Genomic DNA, 21,383 nt, shown 5'->3' on the forward strand with positions numbered 1-21,383 from the left:
CAGCATCTGAGAGATAGAGGATAGCGAGAGGATAGAGAGAGAGAGATGGGGAGAGATAGCGAGGATAGAGAGAGAGAAAGGATAGAGAGAGAAGATAGAGAGAGAGAGGATAGAGAGAGAGTAAGGATAGAGAGAGAGGACAGAGAGAGGATAGAGAGAGAGAAAGGAGAGAGAGAGAGGACAGAGAGAGGATAGAGAGAGAGAAAGGATAGAGAGAGAGGACAGAGAGAGGATAGAGAGAGAGGACAGAGAGAGGATAGAGAGAGAGAGAGAGAGAGAGAGAGAGAGAGAGATCATAAAACATATTATCATGCTATCTAAATGGCTAACACATATAACGGCATCAGAGGTTTAGATGACAAGGTTACTACTCACTGCGTCAAGGATCTCAAACTTCTTCTTAGCCTGAAGAACATTGATCTGAAAAGATGGACAAAATTACATGTAGCGACTGAAGTGACCAGTTTGATTATCAGTAGTAGTATAAACACAACAGGTTAGATTCAAGTTAACATGGTTTACTTCTAGAAGGTTGTCACGCCACAAGCATGGACTAAGGGATCATGGCACCACATAGTGGACATTACTGGTATTGGAGTTATATTACTGGTATTATATTACTGGTATCATATTACTGGTATTATATAACTGGTATTATATTACTGTTATTGGAGTCATATTACTGGTATTATATAACTGGTATTATATTACTGGTATTATATTACTGGTATTATATTAATGGTATCATATTACTGGTATTATATTACTGGTATTGGAGTCATATTACTGGTATTATATTACTGGTATCATATTACTGGTATTATATTACTGGTATCGTATTAATGGTATCATATTACTGGTATTATATTACTGGTATTATATTACTGGTATCATATTACTGGTATTATATTACTGGTATTATATTACTGGTATCATATTAATGGTATCATATTACTGGTATCATATTACTGGTATTATATTACTGGTATTATATTACTGGTATTATATTACTGGTATTATATTAATGGTATCATATTACTGGTATTATATTACTGGTATTATATTACTGGTATCATATTAATGGTATCATATTACTGGTATCATATTACTGGTATTATATTACTGGTATTATATTACTGGTATTATATTAATGGTATCATATTACTGGTATTATATTACTGGTATCATATTACTGGTATCATATTACTGGTATCATATTAATGGTATCATATTACTGGTATCATATTACTGGTATTATATTACTGGTATTGGAGTCAAATTACTGGTATTATATTACTGGTATTATATTACTGGTATCATATTACTGGTATTGGAGTCAAATTACTGGTATTATATTACTGGTATCATATTACTGGTATTGGAGTCAAATTACTGGTATTATATTACTGGTATTAATACTGGTATTATATTACTGGTATTGGAGTCAAATTACTGGTATTATATTACTGGTATCATAGTACTGGTATTATATTACTATTAAATAGATCAACAGTTTAACTGATATGTGGTTGTCATAGTAACTGTAAATCGCTCTGGATAAAAGCTGCTAAGATTGGACTAAAATGTTAAATGTGATGCCTCTCACCTGCAGTACGTAGTCCAGGGCCAGGTGCCTGAAGCACTTCCTGGTCAGGGTGAGAGAGGAAGTGGCCTCCTCCACCTCGTGAGGTTTGTTCCTGGGGGCCTGGGCGTTCTTCACCTGGGCTATCTCCATGTCCTCCCTCACACGGTCAAACTGCTTCTTTGTCTCCTTGAACTTACGCACGTCCCTACAGGGGGAGGAGAGAGAGAGAGTGACTTACACATCTCCCTACAGGGGGAGGAGAGAGAGAGTGACTTACACATCTCCCTACAGGGGGAGGAGGAGAGAGAGAGTGACTTACACATCTCCCTACAGGGGGAGGAGAGAGAGAGAGAGTGACTTACACATCTCCCTACAGGGGGAGGAGAGAGAGAGTGACTACACATCTCCCTACAGGGGGAGGAGAGAGAGAGTGACTACACATCTCCCTACAGGGGGAGGAGAGAGAGAGTGACTACACATCTCCCTACAGGGGGAGGAGAGAGAGAGAGAGAGTGACCTTACACATCTCCCTACAGGGGGAGGAGAGAGAGAGTGACTTACACTCATCCCAACAGGGGAGGAGAGAGAGAGAGAGTGACTTACACACGTCCCAACAGGGGGAGGAGAGAGAGAGAGAGTGACTTACACACGTCCCTACAGGGGGAGGAGAGAGAGAGTCAGTGACTTACACACGTCCCTACAGGGGGAGGAGAGAGAGAGAGTGACTTACACTCATCCCAACAGGGGGAGGAGAGAGAGAGAGAGTGACTTACACACGTCCCAACAGGGGGAGGAGAGAGAGAGAGAGTGACTTACACACGTCCCTACAGGGGGAGGAGAGAGAGAGTGACTTACACACGTCCCTACAGGGGGAGGAGAGAGAGAGTGACTTACACATCTCCCTACAGGGGGAGGAGAGAGAGAGAGAGTGACTTACACTCATCCCAACAGGGTGACAATGACTATAGTAGTTGTTGACAAGACAGCACAAACAGATCTGGCACCAGGCTAAGGAAACCTTGATTGAGAGGACCTCACATTTTACAGAACAATGAAGGAAGAGAGATGAGAGACTGAAACATAGAGATGTATAGAGATCAGCTCCGTCCCATTAAGGCGTCTGTGAGCACACAGGGTAGCTCCATTGAGGCCATCTCACTTGAGTCACTGTTCTTCTTCTACTACTTCTATGAGTTGGTAAACAACCTGAAAAGGGGTGCATACTGCCACCTAGAGGGTGTTGTTTGAACCGGTATAAAGACACAGTCAGTTGATTCACTGGCACCTGTAGATCTGGAAAGTTCCCTCATTGGCTGATCCCTCCCGATGACCTGGATGGAATTACGTGATCCTTCGTTAACCCATAGAAAGTCCCGCCCAGTTAACTACTTCAGAATGGTGAAAGTCCTCAATGGAGCTGTCCATGCTAAAATGTGCTTTTGGGTACTAGAGTCCTCTATCCATCTCTATGGACTGAAATGTGACAAGAAGAAGAGGCCTACACCAAAGGAAGAAGGGATGATACTCACTCTTTGATGAAGGTGTGCAGTTGCTGTTTGATTGACCTCTGGGCCTGGTCAAATAGGATCTGTAGAGAAAGAGACAGAGAGAGACAGGGAGAGAGACACAGAAGGAGAGAGAAAGACAGAGTCAGGGGGAGAGAGAGATAGGCAAGGAGAGAGACAGAGAGGGAGAGAGAGAGACATGGGGAGAGAGAGATAGGCAAGGAGAGAGACACAGAGAGGGAGAGAGAGAGACATGGGGAGAGACAGAGACAGGGAGAGAGAGACAGAGAGGGAGAGAGAGAGACATGGACAGAGAGAGGGAGAATGAGAGACAGAGAGAGACAGGGAGAGAGAGACACGGAGAGACAGAGACAGAGTTGGGGAGAGAGAGAGAAAGACCAAGACATAGAGAGAAAGAGACAGAGAGCGAGAGAGACACAGTGAATCCCAAACCACTGTCTCGCCCCTACCAACTCTCTCGGAGGTCCCTCTGTTTACTTGTGTTCTGACGTATCTCAGAGGGTGACTTCCAGAGAGTGGCGAGGGGGATCAATAAATCCATCAACTTCGGGACACACATGACATGAATGATGCATGAAATTCAAAATGAACAAATCCTCCCTGTCGTTTTACAAAATATAAACCTCAGTTAAACAGTTAAACATTTTATTTGGGAGCTGTTTAATATTTTATGTGTCAAGCCTCGAACATCAGAAATAAAGAAATGCACGTATCATATAATTAGGCATGCCTCGGCCTCTCCGTTCTTTTGTGTGAAATTACGAAAAAATAAAATAAAATTACGCCGTGCCTTATGGGATTCCACTTCGCTATGAAGCCGGCAGCATTGCAGGCTCAGTCTAAGTGCCGACCGGAGGGGATAATTATCCTGTACAACCTCAATCATTTTCACTCCCTCGGCCTCGGGAACACTTGTTCAAATGGTGGAGGCGCGCTTGAACGCACAAATGGACTCGCCGAGGGGCGAGTGGGTGATTTGAGATTCTGCCTGTGAGACCGCTAATAACTGAAATGGAACAGGCTATCAAATACGTTTAAAAAATATAATGATATTCAGGAGCTGTCTTTGAGACAGCTAGTTAATGACATTCAGGAGCTGTCTTTGAGACAGCTAGTTAATGACATTCAGGAGCTGTCTTTGAGACAGCTAGTTAATGACATTCAGGAGCTGTCTTTGAGACAGCTAGTTAATGATATGAACTGTGTCTTTGAGACAGCTAGTTAATGATATTCAGGAGCTGTCTTTGAGACAGCTAGTTAATGATATGAACTGTGTCTTTGAGACAGCTAGTTAATGATATTCAGGAGCTGTCTTTGAGACAGCTAGTTAATGACATTCAGGAACTGTCTTTGAGAAAGCTAGTTAAAGACATTCAGGAGCTGTCTTCGAGACAGCTAGTTAATGATATGAACTGTCTTCGAGACAGCTAGTTAATGATATGAACTGTCTTCAAGACAGCTAGTTAATGATATGAACTGTCTTTGAGACAGCTAGTTAATGATATGATCTGTCTTCGAGACAGCTAGTTAAAGATATGAACTGTCTTCGAGACAGCTAGTTAATGATATGAACTGTCTTTGAGACAGCTAGTTAATGACATTCAGGAGCTGTCTTCGAGACAGCTAGTTAATGATATGATCTGTCTTCGAGACAGCTAGTTAAAGACATTCAGGAACTGTCTTTGAGACAGCTAGTTAATGATAGGAACTGTCTTCGAGACAGCTAGTTAATGATATGAACTGTCTTCTTGACAGCTAGTTAATGATATGAACTGTCTTCGAGACAGCTAGTTAATGATATGAACTGTCTTCGAGACAGCTAGTTAATGATATGAACTGTCTTCGAGACGGCTAGTTAATGATATGAACTGTCTTCGAGACAGCTAGTTAATGATATGAACTGTCTTCGAGACAGCTAGTTAAAGATATGAACTGTCTTCCAGACAGCTAGTTAATTATAGGAACTGTCTTCCAGAAAGCTAGTTAAAGATATGAACTGTCTTCGAGACAGCTAGTTAATGATATGAACTGTCTTCGAGACAGCTAGTTAAAGAGTAGGTGTTGCAGCTTTCATCGTAGTTGACAGGTCACAGTAAAGTTACACTCCAATGGCCTCTCCTGTCAGAATTTCTAAATAACATGGCTATAGTGCCATAAACAAAGTCAACTTCCCACAAAGACAGGTAGGAAAAGGCTGCCTAAGTATGGTTCTCAATCAGAGACAACGATAGACAGTTGTCCCTGATTAAGAACCATACCCGGCCAAACACAAAGAAATACAAAAACATAGAAAACAAAACATAGAATGCCCACCCAAATCACACCCTGACCAAACCAAAATAGAGACATAAAAAGGCTCTCACAGGTCAGGGCGTGACAGACGTGAAAAGCACAAACCCTGACTTTATTGTTTGTGATATCCAACTGGTAGTTAGTCTTGCCCCATCGCTGCAACTCCCCTACGGACTCGGGAGAGGCGAAGGTCGAGAGCCATGCGTCCTCCGAAACACGACCCTGCCAAACCGCACTGCTTCGCTTAATGCGGAAGGCAGCCGCACCAATGTGTTGGAGGAAACACCATTCAACTGGCGACCCACAAATTTTCCCGGACTGTCACGTGTCAAATCAAATCAAACTTTATTTGTCACATGCGCCGAATACAACAAGTGTAGACTTTACCGTGAAATGTTTACTTACAAGCCCTTAACCAACCAAGTTCAAGAAGAGTTAAGAAAATGATGACCAAATAAACTAAAGTAAAAAAATAATAGTAAAAAGTAACACAATAAGAATAATGAGGGTATATACAGGGGGTATCGGTACTAAGTCTGTGTGCAGGGTTAGAGGTCATTTGTGCCATGTAGTCAGTACACTGGTAACAACCTAAGCACTATGAAACTTCTATCGGATCAAATCCCTCGTAGAAAATAAGACAGTAAATGTTTTCGTTTGAACCAAATTAGATTTTCTCTCATTGATCATACAAAAACTCTGTTTTCCCTCTCACTTCCCTTCTTCTTCTTCTTCTCTGGTGTCACTCACACATTTCAGTTCATTAACACAGCTCCCGCGTTGGGACAATCAGGGTCATGTTTTTGTAAATGCTGGATCTCTATGGCAAGACGTATGTTCACCCACTGTCACACTCTGACCATAGTTTGCTTTGTATGTTTCTATGTTTTGTTTGGTCAGGGTGTGATCTGAGTGGGCATTCTATGTTACATGTCTAGTTTGTCTATTTCTATGTTTGGCCTGATATGGTTCTCAATCAGAGGCAGGTGTTAGTCATTGTCTCTGATTGGGAACCATATTTAGGTAGCCTGTTTGGTTTTGGGTTTTGTGGGTGATTGATCCTGTCTCTGTGTTTGTTTGTACCAGATAGGCTGTTTAGGTTTTTTCACGGTTATTGTTTTTGTATACTGTTCGTGGTTTCAGCTTTATTAAAGATGTACACAAGTAACCACGCTGCATTTTAGTCCGCCTCTCCTTCAACTCAAGAAAACCGTTACACCCACGTTGTCTGAGATGTCACGTGTGACTAATGGACGGACAGAGACCGATCCACAGTCCCTTCCCCAATCAGGACATGTACCTGTGTGTCATTTTATATGACTCCTTAAAACTGCCCCCCACATAATAGAAGGTCTGAATATTCAGTTAGAGATATTCCATGTTCTCTTCTGATCTCAGAGAGAGAGAGGAGAGAGGAGAGAGAGAGACAGAGAGAGAGGACAGAGAGAGATAGAGAGAGAGACAGAGACAGAGAGCGAGAGAGAGGAGAGAGAGAGAGAGAGGAGAGAGAGAGAGAGACAGAGACAGAGAGCGAGAGAGAGAGAGAGGAGAGAGAGAGAGAGAGAGAGAGAGAGACAGAGAGAGAGACAGAGAGAGAGAGAGAGAGAGGAGGAGAGGAGAGAGGAGAGAAGGAGAGAGACAGAGAGAGAGAGAGAGAGAGAGAGAGAGAGAGAGAGGAGAGAGAGAGAGAGAGAGAGAGAGAGAGAGAGAGAGGAGAGAGAGAGAGAGAGAGAGAGAGAGAGAGAGAGAGAGAGAGAGAGAGAGAGAGAGAGAGAGAGAGAGAGAGAGAGAGAGAGAGACAGAGAGAGACAGAGAGAGAGAGAGAGAGAGAGAGAGAGAGAGAGAGAGAGAGAGAGAGAGAGAGAGAGAAAAAAAAATCATCCACTAATCTGCACCTGTCATCTGTACGGTGTCCCTGAATGGCCAAAATACACCAAACCAGATGATATTATTACAACGTCCAAACTAGAAACGGCTGAATATCTGGCAGCAGGAACATTCTCCTCATCGTTTTGGCTGAACTTTGTTGAAAAGTTATTTAGAGGTGAGATTACAAACTAGGTCAACATCAAAAACACCAAACACCAGTAACATGATTTTATTAGAAGGCCTAAATCCTGATCTGACCATAAAAACATTGTGATGACCACAGATATGTGAGGAGAGGGAAGAATGAGAGAGGAAGAGAAGAGGGAATGGTCCATAAGAGCTGACTAGTTAAACGACAGGAAGGATTTAGGAGATTTTAGCTCAACTGTTAAAAAGACAGGAATTTCCTCTCTTTCTTCCTGCTCTCTCGCTCCCTCTCCTTATCTCCCTCTCTGTCTCTCTCCCTTAACTTTCACAACTAGTTCTCTACCAAACTCTCTCTCTCGTACTCTCTCTTTATCTCCCTCTCTCTCGTGCTCTCTTTTTATCTCCCTCTCTCTCGTACTCTCTCTTTATCTCCCTCTTTCTCGTACTCTCTCGTTATCTCCCTCTCTCTCGTTATCTCCCTCTCTCTCGTGCTCTCTCGTTATCTCCCTCTCTCTCGTACTCTCTCTTTATCTCCCTCTCTCTCTTTATCTCCCTCTCTCTCGTTATCTCCCTCTCTCTCTCGTACTCTCTCTTTATCTCCCTCTCTCTCGTTATCTCCCTCTCTCTCGTACTCTCTCTTTATCTCCCTCTCTCTCGTTATCTCCCTCTCTCTCGTACTCTCTCTTTATCTCCCTCTCTCTCGTGCTCTCTCTTTATCTCCCCCTCTCTCGTACTCTCTCTTTATCTCCCTCTCTCTCGTTATCTCCCTCTCTCTCGTTATCTCCCTCTCTCTCGTGCTCTCTCGTTATCTCCCTCTCTCTCGTACTCTCTCTTTATCTCCCTCTCTCTTGTACTCTCTCTTTATCTCCCTCTCTCTCGTACTCTCTTTTTATCTCCCTCTCTCTCGTTATCTCCCTCTCTCTCGTACTCTCTCTTTATCTCCCTCTCTCTCGTACTCTCTCTTTATCTCCCTCTCTCTCGTGCTCTCTCTTTATCTCCCTCTCTCTCGTTATCTCCCTCTCTCTCGTACTCTCTCGTTATCTCCCTCTCTCTCGTACTCTCTCTTTACCTCCCTCTCTCTCGTACTCTCTCGTTATCTCCCTCTCTCTCGTGCTCTCTTTTTATCTCCCTCTCTCTCTTACTCTCTCGTTATCTCCCTCTCTCTTTATCTCCCTCTCTCTCGTGCTCTCTCGTTATCTCCCTCTCTCTCGTACTCTCTCTTTATCTCCCTCTCTCTCGTTATCTCCCTCTCTCTCGTGCTCTCTTTTTATCTCCCTCTCTCTCGTACTATCTCGTTATCTCCCTCTTTCTCGTACTCTCTCGTTATCTCCCTCTCTCTCGTTATCTCCCTCTCTCTCGTACTCTTTTTATCTCCCTCTCTCTCGTACTCTCTTTTTATCTCCCTCTCTCTCGTGCTCTCTCGTTATCTCCCTCTCTCTCGTACTCTCTTTTTATCTCCCTCTCTCTCGTACTCTTTTTTTATCTCCCTCTCTCTCGTTATCTCCCTCTTTCTCGTACTCTCTCGTTATCTCCCTCTCTCTCGTTATCTCCCTCTCTCTCGTACTCTTTTTATCTCCCTCTCTCTCGTACTCTCTTTTTATCTCCCTCTCTCTCGTACTCTCTTTTCATCTCCCTCTCTCTCTTTATCTCCCTCTCTCTCGTGCTCTCTCGTTATCTCCCTCTCTCTCGTACTCTCTCTTTATCTCCCTCTCTCTCGTTATCTCCCTCTCTCTCGTGCTCTCTCTTTATCTCCCTCTCTCTCGTACTCTTTTTATCTCCCTCTCTCTCGTTATCTCCCTCTCTCTCGTACTCTCTTTTTATCTCCCTCTCTCTCGTTATCTCCCTCTCTCGTGCTCTCTCTTTATCTCCCTCTCTCTCGTGCTCTCTCGTTATCTCCCTCTCTCTCGTACTCTCTCTTTATCTCCCTCTCTCTCTTTATCTCCCTCTCTCTCGTACACTCTCGTTATCTCCCTCTCTCTCGTACTCTCTCGTTATCTCCCTCTCTCTCGTGCTCTCTTTTTATCTCCCTCTCTCTCGTACTCTTTTTATCTCCCTCTCTCTTGTACTCTCTCGTTATCTCCCTCTCTCTCGTACTCTCTCTTTATCTCCCTCTCTCTCGTACTCTTTTTATCTCCCTCTCTCTCGTGCTCTCTCGTTATCTCCCTCTCTCTCGTGCTCTCTCGTTATCTCCCTCTCTCTTGTACTCTCTCTTTATCTCCCTCTCTCTCGTGCTCTCTCTTTATCTCCCTCTCTCTCGTGCTCTCTCGTTATCTCCCTCTCTCTCGTACTCTCTCTTTATCTCCCTCTCTCTCGTACTCTCTCTTTATCTCCCTCTCTCTCGTACTCTCTCTTTATCTCCCTCTCTCTCGTACTCTCTTTTTATCTCCCCCCCCCACCCCATTAACTTGTACAACTACCAAACCTATGACCCCTGCTTAACAGGCTCAGAGACCCCATGGCACTCATCATGCCTATCACATATGGAAGCAGCACAGTGTGTGTGTATGTGTGTATTTGTGTGTGTTTGTGTGTGTACTCTCTGTCTGTCCTACACAGCTGTGTGCTCTAATTCTAAACATTCTCTCCAATTCTGGCTCAGAGCAGAACACTCTGGACTCAAGATGGAAGAACAGAGGGTGTGTATGTGTGTGTGTGTGTGTGTGTCTTACCATGTGGTAACGGGAGGCTGGAGGCTCTGTACGCTCATGCATATGCATGAGAGTGTGTGTGTGTGTGTGTGTGTGTATGTGTGAGAAAGAGAGACAGAGTGAGTGTATATGGGTGGGTCTTACCATGTGGTAACGGGAGGCTGGAGGCTCTGTACGCTCATGCATATGCATGAGAGTGTGTGTGTGTGTGTGTGTGTGTGTGTGTGTGTGAGAAAGAGAGACAGAGTGAGTGTATATGGGTGGGTCTTACCATGTGGTAACGGGAGGCTGGAGGCTCTGTACGCTCATGCATATGCATGAGAGTGTGTGTGTGTGTGTGTGTGTGTGTGTGTGTGTGTGTGTGTGTGTGTGTGAGAAAGAGAGACAGAGTGAGTGTATATGGGTGGGTCTTACCATGTGGTAACGGGAGGCTGGAGGCTCTGTACGCTCATGCATATGCATGAGAGTGTGTGTGTGTGTGTGTGTGTGTGAGAAAGAGAGACAGAGTGAGTGTATATGGGTGGGTCTTACCATGTTGTAGTTGACAATCTCAAAGTGTGTGTGTGCTCACATTCAGTGCATTTGGAAGGTATTCAGACCCCTTGACTTTTTCCACATTTTATATACAGTGGGGAGAACAAGTATTTGATACACTGCCGATTTTGCGGGTTTTCCTACTTACAACGCATGTAGAGGTCTGCAATTTTTATCAAAGGTACACTTCAACTGTGAGAGACGGAATCTAAAACAAAACTCCAGAAAATCACATTGTATGATTTTTAAGTAATTCATTGGCATTCTATTGCATGACATAAGTATTTGATACATCAGAAAAGCAGAACCTAATATTTAGTACAGAAACCTTTGTTTGCAATTACAGAGATCATACATTTCCTGTAGTTCTTGACCAGGTTTGCACACACTGTCCCACTCCTCCATACAGACCTTCTCCAGATCCTTCAGGTTTCGGGGCTGTCGCTGGGCAATACGGACTTTCAGCTCCCTCCAAAGATTTTCTATTGGGTTCAGGTCTGGAGACTGGCCAGGCCACTACACGCTCCCCACGGTAAGCACAAGGACTTGGCTCAGGTCTCCTACCTGACTCAGCCAATCTCCTCGTATGCCCCCCTCCCCAAAAAATGATTGGGGCTGCCTCTCGGGCTTCCGTGCTAGTCGTGTACCCTCATATCGTCTCCGTTCCTCTATTCTCCTGTATTTCTCCTCCTTAGAACGGCGATACTCCCCAGGCTGCGTCCAGGGTCCTGCCTCCTTAGAACGGCGATACTCCCCAGGCTGCGTCCAGGGTCCTGCCTCCTTAGAACAGCGATACTCCCCAGGCTGCGTCCAGGGTCCTGCCTCCTTAGAACGGCGATACTCCCCAGGCTGCGTCCAGGGTCCTGCCTCCTTAGAACGGCGATACTCCCCAGGCTGCGTCCAGGGTCCTGCCTCCTTAGAACGGCAATACTCCCCAGGCTGCGTCCAGGGTCCTGCCTCCTTAGAACGGCGATACTCCCCAGGCTGCGTCCAGGGTCCTGCTCCATCTAGTATTTCCTCCCATGTCCAGGATCCTTTTCCGTCCAAAATCTCCTCCCAAGTCCATAACATCTGCTCCTCCTTTTCACGCTGCTCGGTCCTGGTTTGGTGGGTTATTCTGTCAGTTTGGTGGGTTATTCTATAAACAACTAGTGCTGACATGCAACTACACATAGACAATAACCCACCAAACCAACATGGAAATGGCAACCTAAATAGTATCCCCAACAGAGACAACGATAAACAGCTGTCTCTGATTGGGAACCAATTCAGGCCACCATAGACCTACATTTACCTAGACAATACCAAAACCCCATAGATATACAAAAAACCCTAGAAAATACCAAAAACACACATACCACCCTCGTCACACCCTGACCTAACCAAGATAATAAAGAAAACGGAGATAACTAAGGTCAGGGCGTGACACAAACAAAGAGGCACTGAGTTTGAAGGTCGGACTCGAAATACATCCACAGCTCCACCTCCAAATGACTCAAATTATGTCAATTAGCCTATCAGAAGCTTCTAAAGCCATTATATAATTTTCTGGAATTTTCCAAGCTGTTTAAAGGCACAGTCAACTTAGTGCATGTAAACTTCTGACCCACTGGAATGGTGATACCGTGAATTATAAGTGAAATAATCTGTCTGTAAACAATTTTTGGAAAAATTACTTGTGTCAATGCACAAAGTAGATGTCCTAACCGACTTGCCAAAACTATAGTCTGTTAAACAAGAAATGTGTGGAGTGGTTGGAAAAACGAGTTTTTAACTCCAAACTAAGTGTATGTAAACTTCAGAATCTAACAACACAACCATTCATTTAAATTACAACAAATAAAGGTTAACTTACTTGTTTTTCACTGTTTTCAGAACTCAAAAGTCGTCCCCTGATGTGGTGTAAACATCGTTGTGAACACAGAACATCTCATTTGGTTGTTTTTCCATTTTAAAAAAAACTGGAGGAAAACCAGAAATATTTGTGGGACCAAAAAAAGGAAAAACTAAACAACAGAATATGGAATTTGAGCGAATAACAGAATTAGGCAAAATATTTTAATGTATTTTTAAATGAACCAACCAAAATGTTTTGCTGTGTACTTTAGAGTGTGACATCCTGCAGAACAGCATTTTGGAAAAAGTTGAGGTCAGATCCAAAATTGTCCAAACGTCTTCCATCTAAGAAGGATTGAGACCACTGTGTTCTTGGGAACCTTCAATGCTGCAGAAATGTTTTGGTACCCTTCCCCAGATCTGTGCCTCGACACAATCCTCTACGGACAATTCTTTAAACCTCATGGCTTGGTTTTTGCTCTGACATGCACTGTCAACTGTGGGACCTTATATAGACAGGTGTGTGTGTGTGTGTGTGTGTGTCTTACCATGTTGTAGTTGACGATCTCCTGCAGGCTCTCCCCACACTTCTCCAGACACTCCTAGAGACACAGGGAGACCTTCAGGTTACACACATGACTGTAGTGAGTTGATGTTCACTTCACAGATCATCACTGAGATTCATTCTACTCCGACAGCTAGCAGGCTTGTACAGGAAGAAGTTCAATTCAATGTATTGAAAAATAAAGAAGGTCTCAGATCTCTCTCATTAATCTAACATCTTCACGTCTATATTTCACCAGCTAGGGGGGGAAGATGGTCTCGGTCTGGACAATGCTGTTTATATTTCAACTGTTATTGTTGAAGAGGGGAAATTTTAAGGAATGTAGAGACTAGAGTAATGTGGGGAAGTATCTCTATTTCAGACATCCTCTACTCTACTCCACTCTACCTCCACTCTAATCTACCTCCACTCTACCTCCACTCTAACTCTAACTCCACTCTACTCTACTCCACTCTACCTCCACTCTAATCTACCTCCACTCTAACTCTAACTCCACTCTACTCTACTCCACTCTACCTCCACTCTAATCTACCTCCACTCTAACTCTAACTCCACTCTACTCTACTCCACTCTACCTTCACTCTAACTCTAACTCCACTCTACTCTACTCCACTCTACCTTCACTCTAACTCTAACTCTACCTCCACTCTAACTCTAACTCTACCTCCACTCTAACTCTAACTCCACTCTACTCTACTCCACTCTACCTTCACTCTAACTCTAACTCTACCTCCACTCTAACTCTAACTCCACTCTAACTCTAACTCCACTCTAACTCCACCTCCGCAATTCTATACATTTGTCTAATGTGTATTCATGTGATACTTACAGAGATAATTTCTTCCTTCTTGCACTGCTGAGACAAGTCTTTGATGCCGTTGACAAACAGCTTGTTGGCGCTTACGTACGCCCTGCCCGCCTCGATCATACCGCTACATAACTTCACCAGCTAGGAGAAGGAGAGAGAGAGAGAGAAATATAGGTTTGGGTTATTCAGTTTGAGTGGGCCATTTAAAAGTATTGAGAGGGTATTCAGGTACGGTAGCTCAAACCCAGTGTCAATGTGTTGTGTTGTCAATGTGTTGTGTAGTAAATGTGTTTACATTTACATTTAAGTCATTTAGCAGACGCTCTTATCCAGAGCGACTTACAAATATTGTGTTGTGTACAAAGCTGTCATCAGGGCAAAGAGTGGCTACTTTGAAGAATCTCAAATATAACATATATTTTGATTTGTTTAACACTTTTTTTCTGGTTTTTGGGGTTACTACATGATTCCATACGTGTTATTTCATAGTTTTGATGTCTTCACTATTATTCTACAATGTAGAAAATAGTAAAAAATATATTTGTTTTAAAACTGAATGAGTAGGTGTGTCCAAACTGTTGACTGGTATTGTTGTATTATTGGTACTGTAGGTGGTTAAACTCTGATCACTGTTCGCGCTGAATAAATAATCCCTATACTTTCAATACACTACCACTGGTTCTCAGATCTGGTCCTGGGGACCCAAAGGATATTTACGTTTTTGCCCCAGTACTACACACCTGATTTAAATCCTCAAAGCTGTGTAGTGCTGTGGCAACCCCCCGAACCCTCCCCCCAAAATGTGCACCTCTTTGGGTCCCCGGGACCAGGATTGAGAACCACTGATATAGGGGAATAAGGGTGACATTTGGGAGAGAGGTCTTTCCAGGTCTAGTCATCTGAATTAAGGATCGCAGTGCAGATTCATGACCCGGAAATGATCTCTCTCTCTCTCTCTCTCTCTCTCTCTCTCTCTCTCTCTCTCTCTCTCTCTCCATTAGACACGTTTGGTGGAGGAGGAATGATGATCTGGGGATGTTCTTCATGATCCAGTTTAGGCCCCTTAGCCTAGACTGGGCTAAGGGACATTTCTACCTTTGGGTCCCCGGGACCAGGATTGAGAACCAGTGCACTAGATCACTGGTGTTGACCATGGGAAGGAGCTCGACTCGCCTCCTTAAACATGACTGAAAGGAGCCCTGTTAAACAGAGCTAATCGCACTGATGGTGACCCTTCTGTCTGACCCCAGAGGAAGGTCACACTCAGAGATGGGATTTAAGGTCAGAGAGTAAGGGGTCATGATCCCTGGAGCTGAAATAATGCAGGAGGGGGCAGATGGGGACAGTGACTGCTGGCCATACTGGTGGTTTAGTTGGTTAGTTAGAGTCTAACTAATGCTCTAACTAACCAACTAAACCACCCCTATGACTTAATTAAAGCTACATTCGAGTATCTGGGAATCTGACTTCAATCTTTAATCTGTGATTAGTCACAGAAACAGACATGGTTTGGTGAATCATGTTAAAACAAGATGGCGGCAGCGTAGCCTCGTGGTTAAGAGTGTTGGACCACTAACTGAAAAGTTGCAAGAACCGGATCCCCCGAGCTGACAAGGGAAAAATCTGTTGTTCTGCCCCTGAAAGTTGCAAGATCGGATCCCCCGAGCTGACAAGGGAAAAATCTGTTGTTCTGCCCCTGAAAGTTGCAAGATCCGGATCCCCCGAGCTGACAAGGGAAAAATCTGTCGTTCTGCCCCCTGAACAAGTCAGTTAACCCACTGTTCCTAGGCCGTCATTGTAAAAAATAATTTGTTCTTAACTGACTTGCCAAGTTATATAAAGGTTAAATAAAAAAATAAAAACTAGGGTTGCGGTGTTCATTCAATGGGGGCTGGTGTGTTGAGTGTCTGAGGGACGTAAATGTGTGCTTGTGTGTGTTTACATTCTATATCCTAGTAGCACAACGAGCTGTTCGATGCTTTCCCTATCTAAGTCACCTTGAGGGTGGTTTGACCTTCTTCGTACAGCGCTAGCTTCAGCTGTATGCCTTCATCCAGTAACTGTCAGTAATAACTTAGATGTTACTTCTAATAGCATAGGAGAGAGAGAGTGTTACGGATACAGTTATCCTGTGTGTGTTTCTCCCCTCACAGGTGAAAATCATCACTCCCCAATCAGTCAACAATCAATCATCAATCAGAAGACACACCTCCTCCTATTTCCTATCCTATCACAGTTCCTTCCCCATGGTTTAAAAACCCCATCATTTGTTTGTTCTGGAGCTCAATCTCTCTGTAAATGCCATGTCTGTAGGTCTCTGTGGTTCACTCTCGCTTTGTGTCTTAACCTCTCTTTTGTTTGAGCACCTCCATAGCACTTTGTCATCACCTGTGAGTATTGTTTTTGGTTATTTTGTTTGTTTGTGGGAAAAGGGGGAAACCAAGACAAGTCGCCCATGGGCATACACTACCCGTAGGTGAACTTTGTTAAATACACTAGTTAGAACTGGGCGGACCACCCACTGTATTTTTGGTTAGTTAGTTGGCTGTTGTTAAAGTAGGCTAGTCTAGCTTAGGGGTGTTTTTGAATACTTATTGTTTCTTTCCTTGGGTCCAGCTCAGCCCCTTTTCCTGCTCCCCCCATTACCGTGTGTTTATAAATAAACCTGGAGTTTGACGGTAGATTTCTGTAGTCGTGGTTATTTCGTGCACACTTTTACTTTGTCACAATAATAATTTGCATGAGTTATGTTACGGGTCTCATTACCATCCCCCCTAGACTGTCGGGCCAAAAGGGATTCGTAACAGAGAGAGAAACAGAGAGAGAGAAACAGAGAGAGAGAAACAGAGAGAGAGAAACAGAGAAACAGAGAGAGAGAGAGACAGAGAGACAGAGAGACAGAGAGACAGAGAAACAGAGAGACAGAGAGACAGAGAGACAGAGAAACAGAGAGACAGAGAAACAGAGAGACAGAGAAACAGAGAGACAGAGAAACAGAGAGAGAGAGACAGAGAAACAGAGAGAGAGAGACAGAGAAACAGAGAGAGAGAGACAGAGAGACAGAGAGAGAGAGAAACAGAGAGAGAGACAGACAGAGAGAGACAGAGAGAGACAGAGAGAGAGAGACAGACAGAGAGAGACAGAGAGAGACAGAATCCTATACATCAAATGGTCCATGATTACACTCTGTACAGACGGTTGTTGAGTGTGTAAAATTTTTAAAAAGTGTAGGAGGGGAAATGGGTCTATAGTAAATCAAATCAAATGATATTTGTCACATGCGCCTAATACAACAGGTGTAGAACCTTACAGTGAAATGCTTACTTACAAAGCCCTTAACCAACAATGCAGTTTTAAGAAAAATAAGTGTTAAGAAAGTATTTACTAAAATAAACTGAAGTAAAAAGAAATGAGACCGAGACAGAATCCGTCATAGAACCCATTGCCCTTTATGGTTGTGAGGCCCTGGGGTCCGCTCACCAACCAAATTAAGACTCTGCATGCAGAATCCTGGATAAATATTCTCAGCGTACAACGTAGAACACCAAATAATACATGCAGATCAGAATCAGGCCATGAGGTGGAAACTGAGCTGCACTTCCTAACCTCCTGCACAATGTATGACCATATTAAAGACACATATTTCCCTCAATTTACACAGATCCACAAAGAATTCAAAAACACACCCGATTTTGATAAACTCCCATATCTACTGGGGGAAATTCCACAGTGTGACATCACAGCAGCAAGATGTGTGACCTGTTGCCACAAGAAAAGGGCAACCAGTGAAGAACAAACATAATTGTAAATACAACCCATATTTATGTTGATTTATTTTCCCTTTTGTACTTCAACTATTTGCACATCGTTACAACACTTTATACTGTAACATATATAACACTGTATATAGACATAATATGACATTTGTAATGTCAGAGACAGGGTCAGGGACAGGGTCAGGGACAGAGACATGGTCAGGACAGAGACATGGTCAGGGACAGAGACATGGTCAGGGACAGAGACATGGTCAGGGACAGAGACATGGTCAGGGACAGAGACATGGTCAGGGACAGAGACAGGGTCAGGGACAGATACATGGTCAGGGACAGGGTCAGGGACAGAGACAGGGTCAGGGACAGAGACAGGGTCAGGGACAGAGACAGAGACAGGGACAGAGACAGGGTCGGGGACAGAGACAGGGTCGGGGACAGAGACAGGGTCAGGGACAGAGACATGGTCAGGGACATGGTCAGTCATAGAGAGAGGGTCAGGGACAGAGACAGGGACATGGTCAGTCATAGAGAGAGGGTCAGGGACAGGGTCAGGGTCAGTCATAGAGACAGGGACAAAGACAGGGACAGGGTCAGTCATAGAGACAGGGTCAGGGTCAGTCATAGAGACAGGGTCAGGGACAGAGACAGGGTCAGGGACAGGGTCAGTCATAGAGACCGGGTCAGGGATAGAGACAGGGTCAGGGTCAGTCATAGAGACAGGGTCAGGGACAGAGACAGGGACAGGGTCAGTCATAGAGACAGGGTCAGGGACAGAGACAGGGACAGGGTCAGTCATAGAGACAGGGTCAGGGACAGAGACAGGGTCAGTCATAGAGACATGGTCAGGGACAGAGACAGAGTCAGGGACATGGTCAGGGACAGAGACATGGTCAGGGACAGAGACATGGTCAGGGACAGAGACATGGTCAGGGACAGAGACAGGTTCAGAGACAGGGACAGGTTCAGGGACAGATACATGGTCAGGGACAGGGACAGGTTCAGAGACAGAGACATGGTCAGGGACAGGTTCAGAGACAGGGACAGGTTCAGGGACAGAGACATGGTCAGGGACAGAGACATGGTCAGGGACAGAGACATGGTCAGGGACAGGGACAGAGACATGGTCAGGGATAGAGACAGGTTCAGGGACAGGGACAGAGACATGGTCAGGGACAGAGACAGGTTCAGGGACAGAGACATGGTCAGGGACAGAGACATGTTCAGGGACAGAGACATGGTCAGGGACAGAGACATGGTCAGGGACAGAGACATGGTCAGGGACAGAGACAGGGACAGGTTCAGGGACAGAGACATGGTCAGGGATAGAGACATGGTCAGGGACAGGGACATGGTCAGGGACAGAGACATGGTCAGGGACAGGGACAGAGACATGGTCAGGGATAGAGACATTCAGGGACAGAGACATGGTCAGGGACAGAGACAGGGACAGAGACAGGGTCAGGGACAGAGACATGGTCAGGGACAGAGACATGGTCAGAGACAGAGACAGGGTCAGGGACAGAGACATGGTCAGAGACAGGGTCAGGGACAGAGACGGGGTCAGGGACAGAGACTGGGTGAGGGACAGAGACATGGTCAGGGACAGAGACATGGTCAGGGACAGAGACATGGTCAGGGACAGAGACATGGTCAGGGACAGAGACATGGTCAGAGACAGAGACAGGGTCAGGGACAGAGACATGGTCAGAGACAGGGTCAGGGACAGAGACGGGGTCAGGGACAGAGACAGGGTGAGGGACAGAGACAGGGTCAGGGTCAGGGACAGAGACATGGTCAGGGACAGAGACATGGTCAGAGACAGAGACAGGGTCAGGGACAGAGACATGGTCAGAGACAGGGTCAGGGACAGAGACAGGGTGAGGGACAGAGACAGGGTCAGGGACAGAGACAAAGACAGGGTCAGGGACAGAGACAGGGTCAGGGACAGAGACAGGGTCAGGGACAGAGACATGGTCAGGGGGACAGAGACAGGGACAGAGACAGGGTCAGGGACAGAGACAGGGTCAGGGACAGAGACAGGGACAGAGACAGGGTCAGGGACAGAGACAGGGTCATGGACAGAGACAGGGTCATGGACAGAGACAGGGTCAGGGACAGAGACAGGGTCAGGGACAGAGACGGGGTCAGGGACAGAGACAGAGTCAGGGACAGAGACAGGGTCAGGGACAGAGACATGGTCAGGGACAGAGACAGAGACAGGGTCAGGGACAGAGACAGGGTCAGGGACAGGGTCAGGGACAGGGTCAGGGACAGAGACAGGGTCAGGGACAGAGACAGGGTCAGAGACAGGGTCAGGGACAGGGACAGAGACAGGGACAGAGACAGGGACAGAGACAGGGACAGAGACAGGGTCGGGGACAGAGACAGGGTCGGGGACAGAGACAGGGTCGGGGACAGAGACAGGGTCGGGGACAGAGACATGGTCAGGGACAGAGACAGGGTCAGGGACAGGGTCAGGGACAGAGACATGGTCGGGGACAGAGACAGGGTCGGGGACAGAGACAGGGTCGGGGACAGAGACAGGGTCAGGGACAGAGACAGGGTCAGGGACAGAGACATGGTTAGGGACAGAGACAGGGTCAGGGACAGAGACAGGGTCAGGGACAGAGACAGGGTCAGGGACAGAGACATGGTCAGGGACAGAGACAGGGACATGGTCAGTCATAGAGAGAGGGTCAGGGACAGAGACAGGGACATGGTCAGTCATAGAGAGAGGGTCAGGGACAGGGTCAGTCATAGAGACAGGGTCAGGGACAAAGACAGGGTCAGGGACAGGGTCAGTCATAGAGACAGGGTCAGGGACAGGGACAGGGTCAGTCATAGAGACAGGGTCAGGGACAGAGACAGGGTCAGGGACAGGGTCAGTCATAGAGACCGGGTCAGGGACAGAGACAGGGTCAGGGACAGGGTCAGTCATAGAGACAGGGTCAAGGACAGAGACAGGGTCAGGGACAGGGTCAGTCATAGAGACAGGGTCAGGGACAGAGACAGGGACAGGGTCAGTCATAGAGACAGGGTCAGGGACAGAGACAGGGTCAGTCATAGAGACATGGTCAGGGACAGAGACAGAGACATGGTCAGGGTCAGGGACAGAGACAGGGACAGAGACATGGTCAGGGACAGAGACATGGTCAGGGACAGAGACAGAGACAGAGACATGGTCAGGGACAGAGACATGGTCAGGGACAGGGACAGGTTCAGGGACAGAGACAGGTTCAGGGACAGATACATGGTCAGGGACAGGGACAGGTTCAGAGACAGAGACATGGTCAGGGACAGGGACAGGTTCAGAGACAGGGACAGGTTCAGGGACAGAGACATGGTCAGGGACAGAGACATGGTCAGGGACAGAGACATGGTCAGGGACAGGGACAGAGACATGGTCAGGGATAGAGACAGGTTCAGGGACAGGGACAGAGACATGGTCAGGGACAGAGACATGGTCAGGGACAGAGACAGGTTCAGGGACAGAGACATGGTCAGGGACAGAGACATGGTCAGGGACAGAGACATGGTCAGGGACAGAGACATGGTCAGGGACAGGGACAGAGACATGGTCAGGGATAGAGACATGGTCAGGGACAGAGACATGGTCAGGGACAGGGACATGGTCAGGGACAGAGACATGGTCAGGGACAGAGACATGGTCAGGGACAGAGACATGGTCAGGGATAGAGACAGGTTCAGGGACAGAGACATGGTCAGGGACAGAGACAGGTTCAGGGACAGAGACATGGTCAGGGACAGAGACATGGTCAGGGATAGAGACAGGTTCAGGG

At 45.9% G+C, this 21,383-nt stretch overlaps 1 protein-coding gene across 1 annotated transcript in view; it reads right to left on the reverse strand.

The window, feature by feature from the left end:
• The window catches only part of LOC115125561 (arf-GAP with coiled-coil, ANK repeat and PH domain-containing protein 3-like), a 185,149-nt gene that overhangs the window by 80,153 nt on the left and 83,613 nt on the right, over positions 1–21,383 (reverse strand). The window contains exons 3-8 of the mRNA XM_065004415.1: positions 13,832–13,951; positions 12,986–13,039; positions 3,115–3,173; positions 1,607–1,790; positions 376–420; positions 1–6 (exon numbers count right to left, since the gene is read on the reverse strand). The exon at positions 1–6 is cut by the window's left edge and continues 90 nt beyond it. Coding sequence (XP_064860487.1) covers positions 1–6; positions 376–420; positions 1,607–1,790; positions 3,115–3,173; positions 12,986–13,039; positions 13,832–13,951 — 468 coding nt within the window. The remainder of the gene's footprint in view (positions 7–375; positions 421–1,606; positions 1,791–3,114; positions 3,174–12,985; positions 13,040–13,831; positions 13,952–21,383) is intronic.

This window comes from Oncorhynchus nerka, linkage group LG2 (assembly GCF_034236695.1).
Source record: "Oncorhynchus nerka isolate Pitt River linkage group LG2, Oner_Uvic_2.0, whole genome shotgun sequence".
Taxonomy (NCBI): domain Eukaryota; kingdom Metazoa; phylum Chordata; class Actinopteri; order Salmoniformes; family Salmonidae; genus Oncorhynchus; species Oncorhynchus nerka.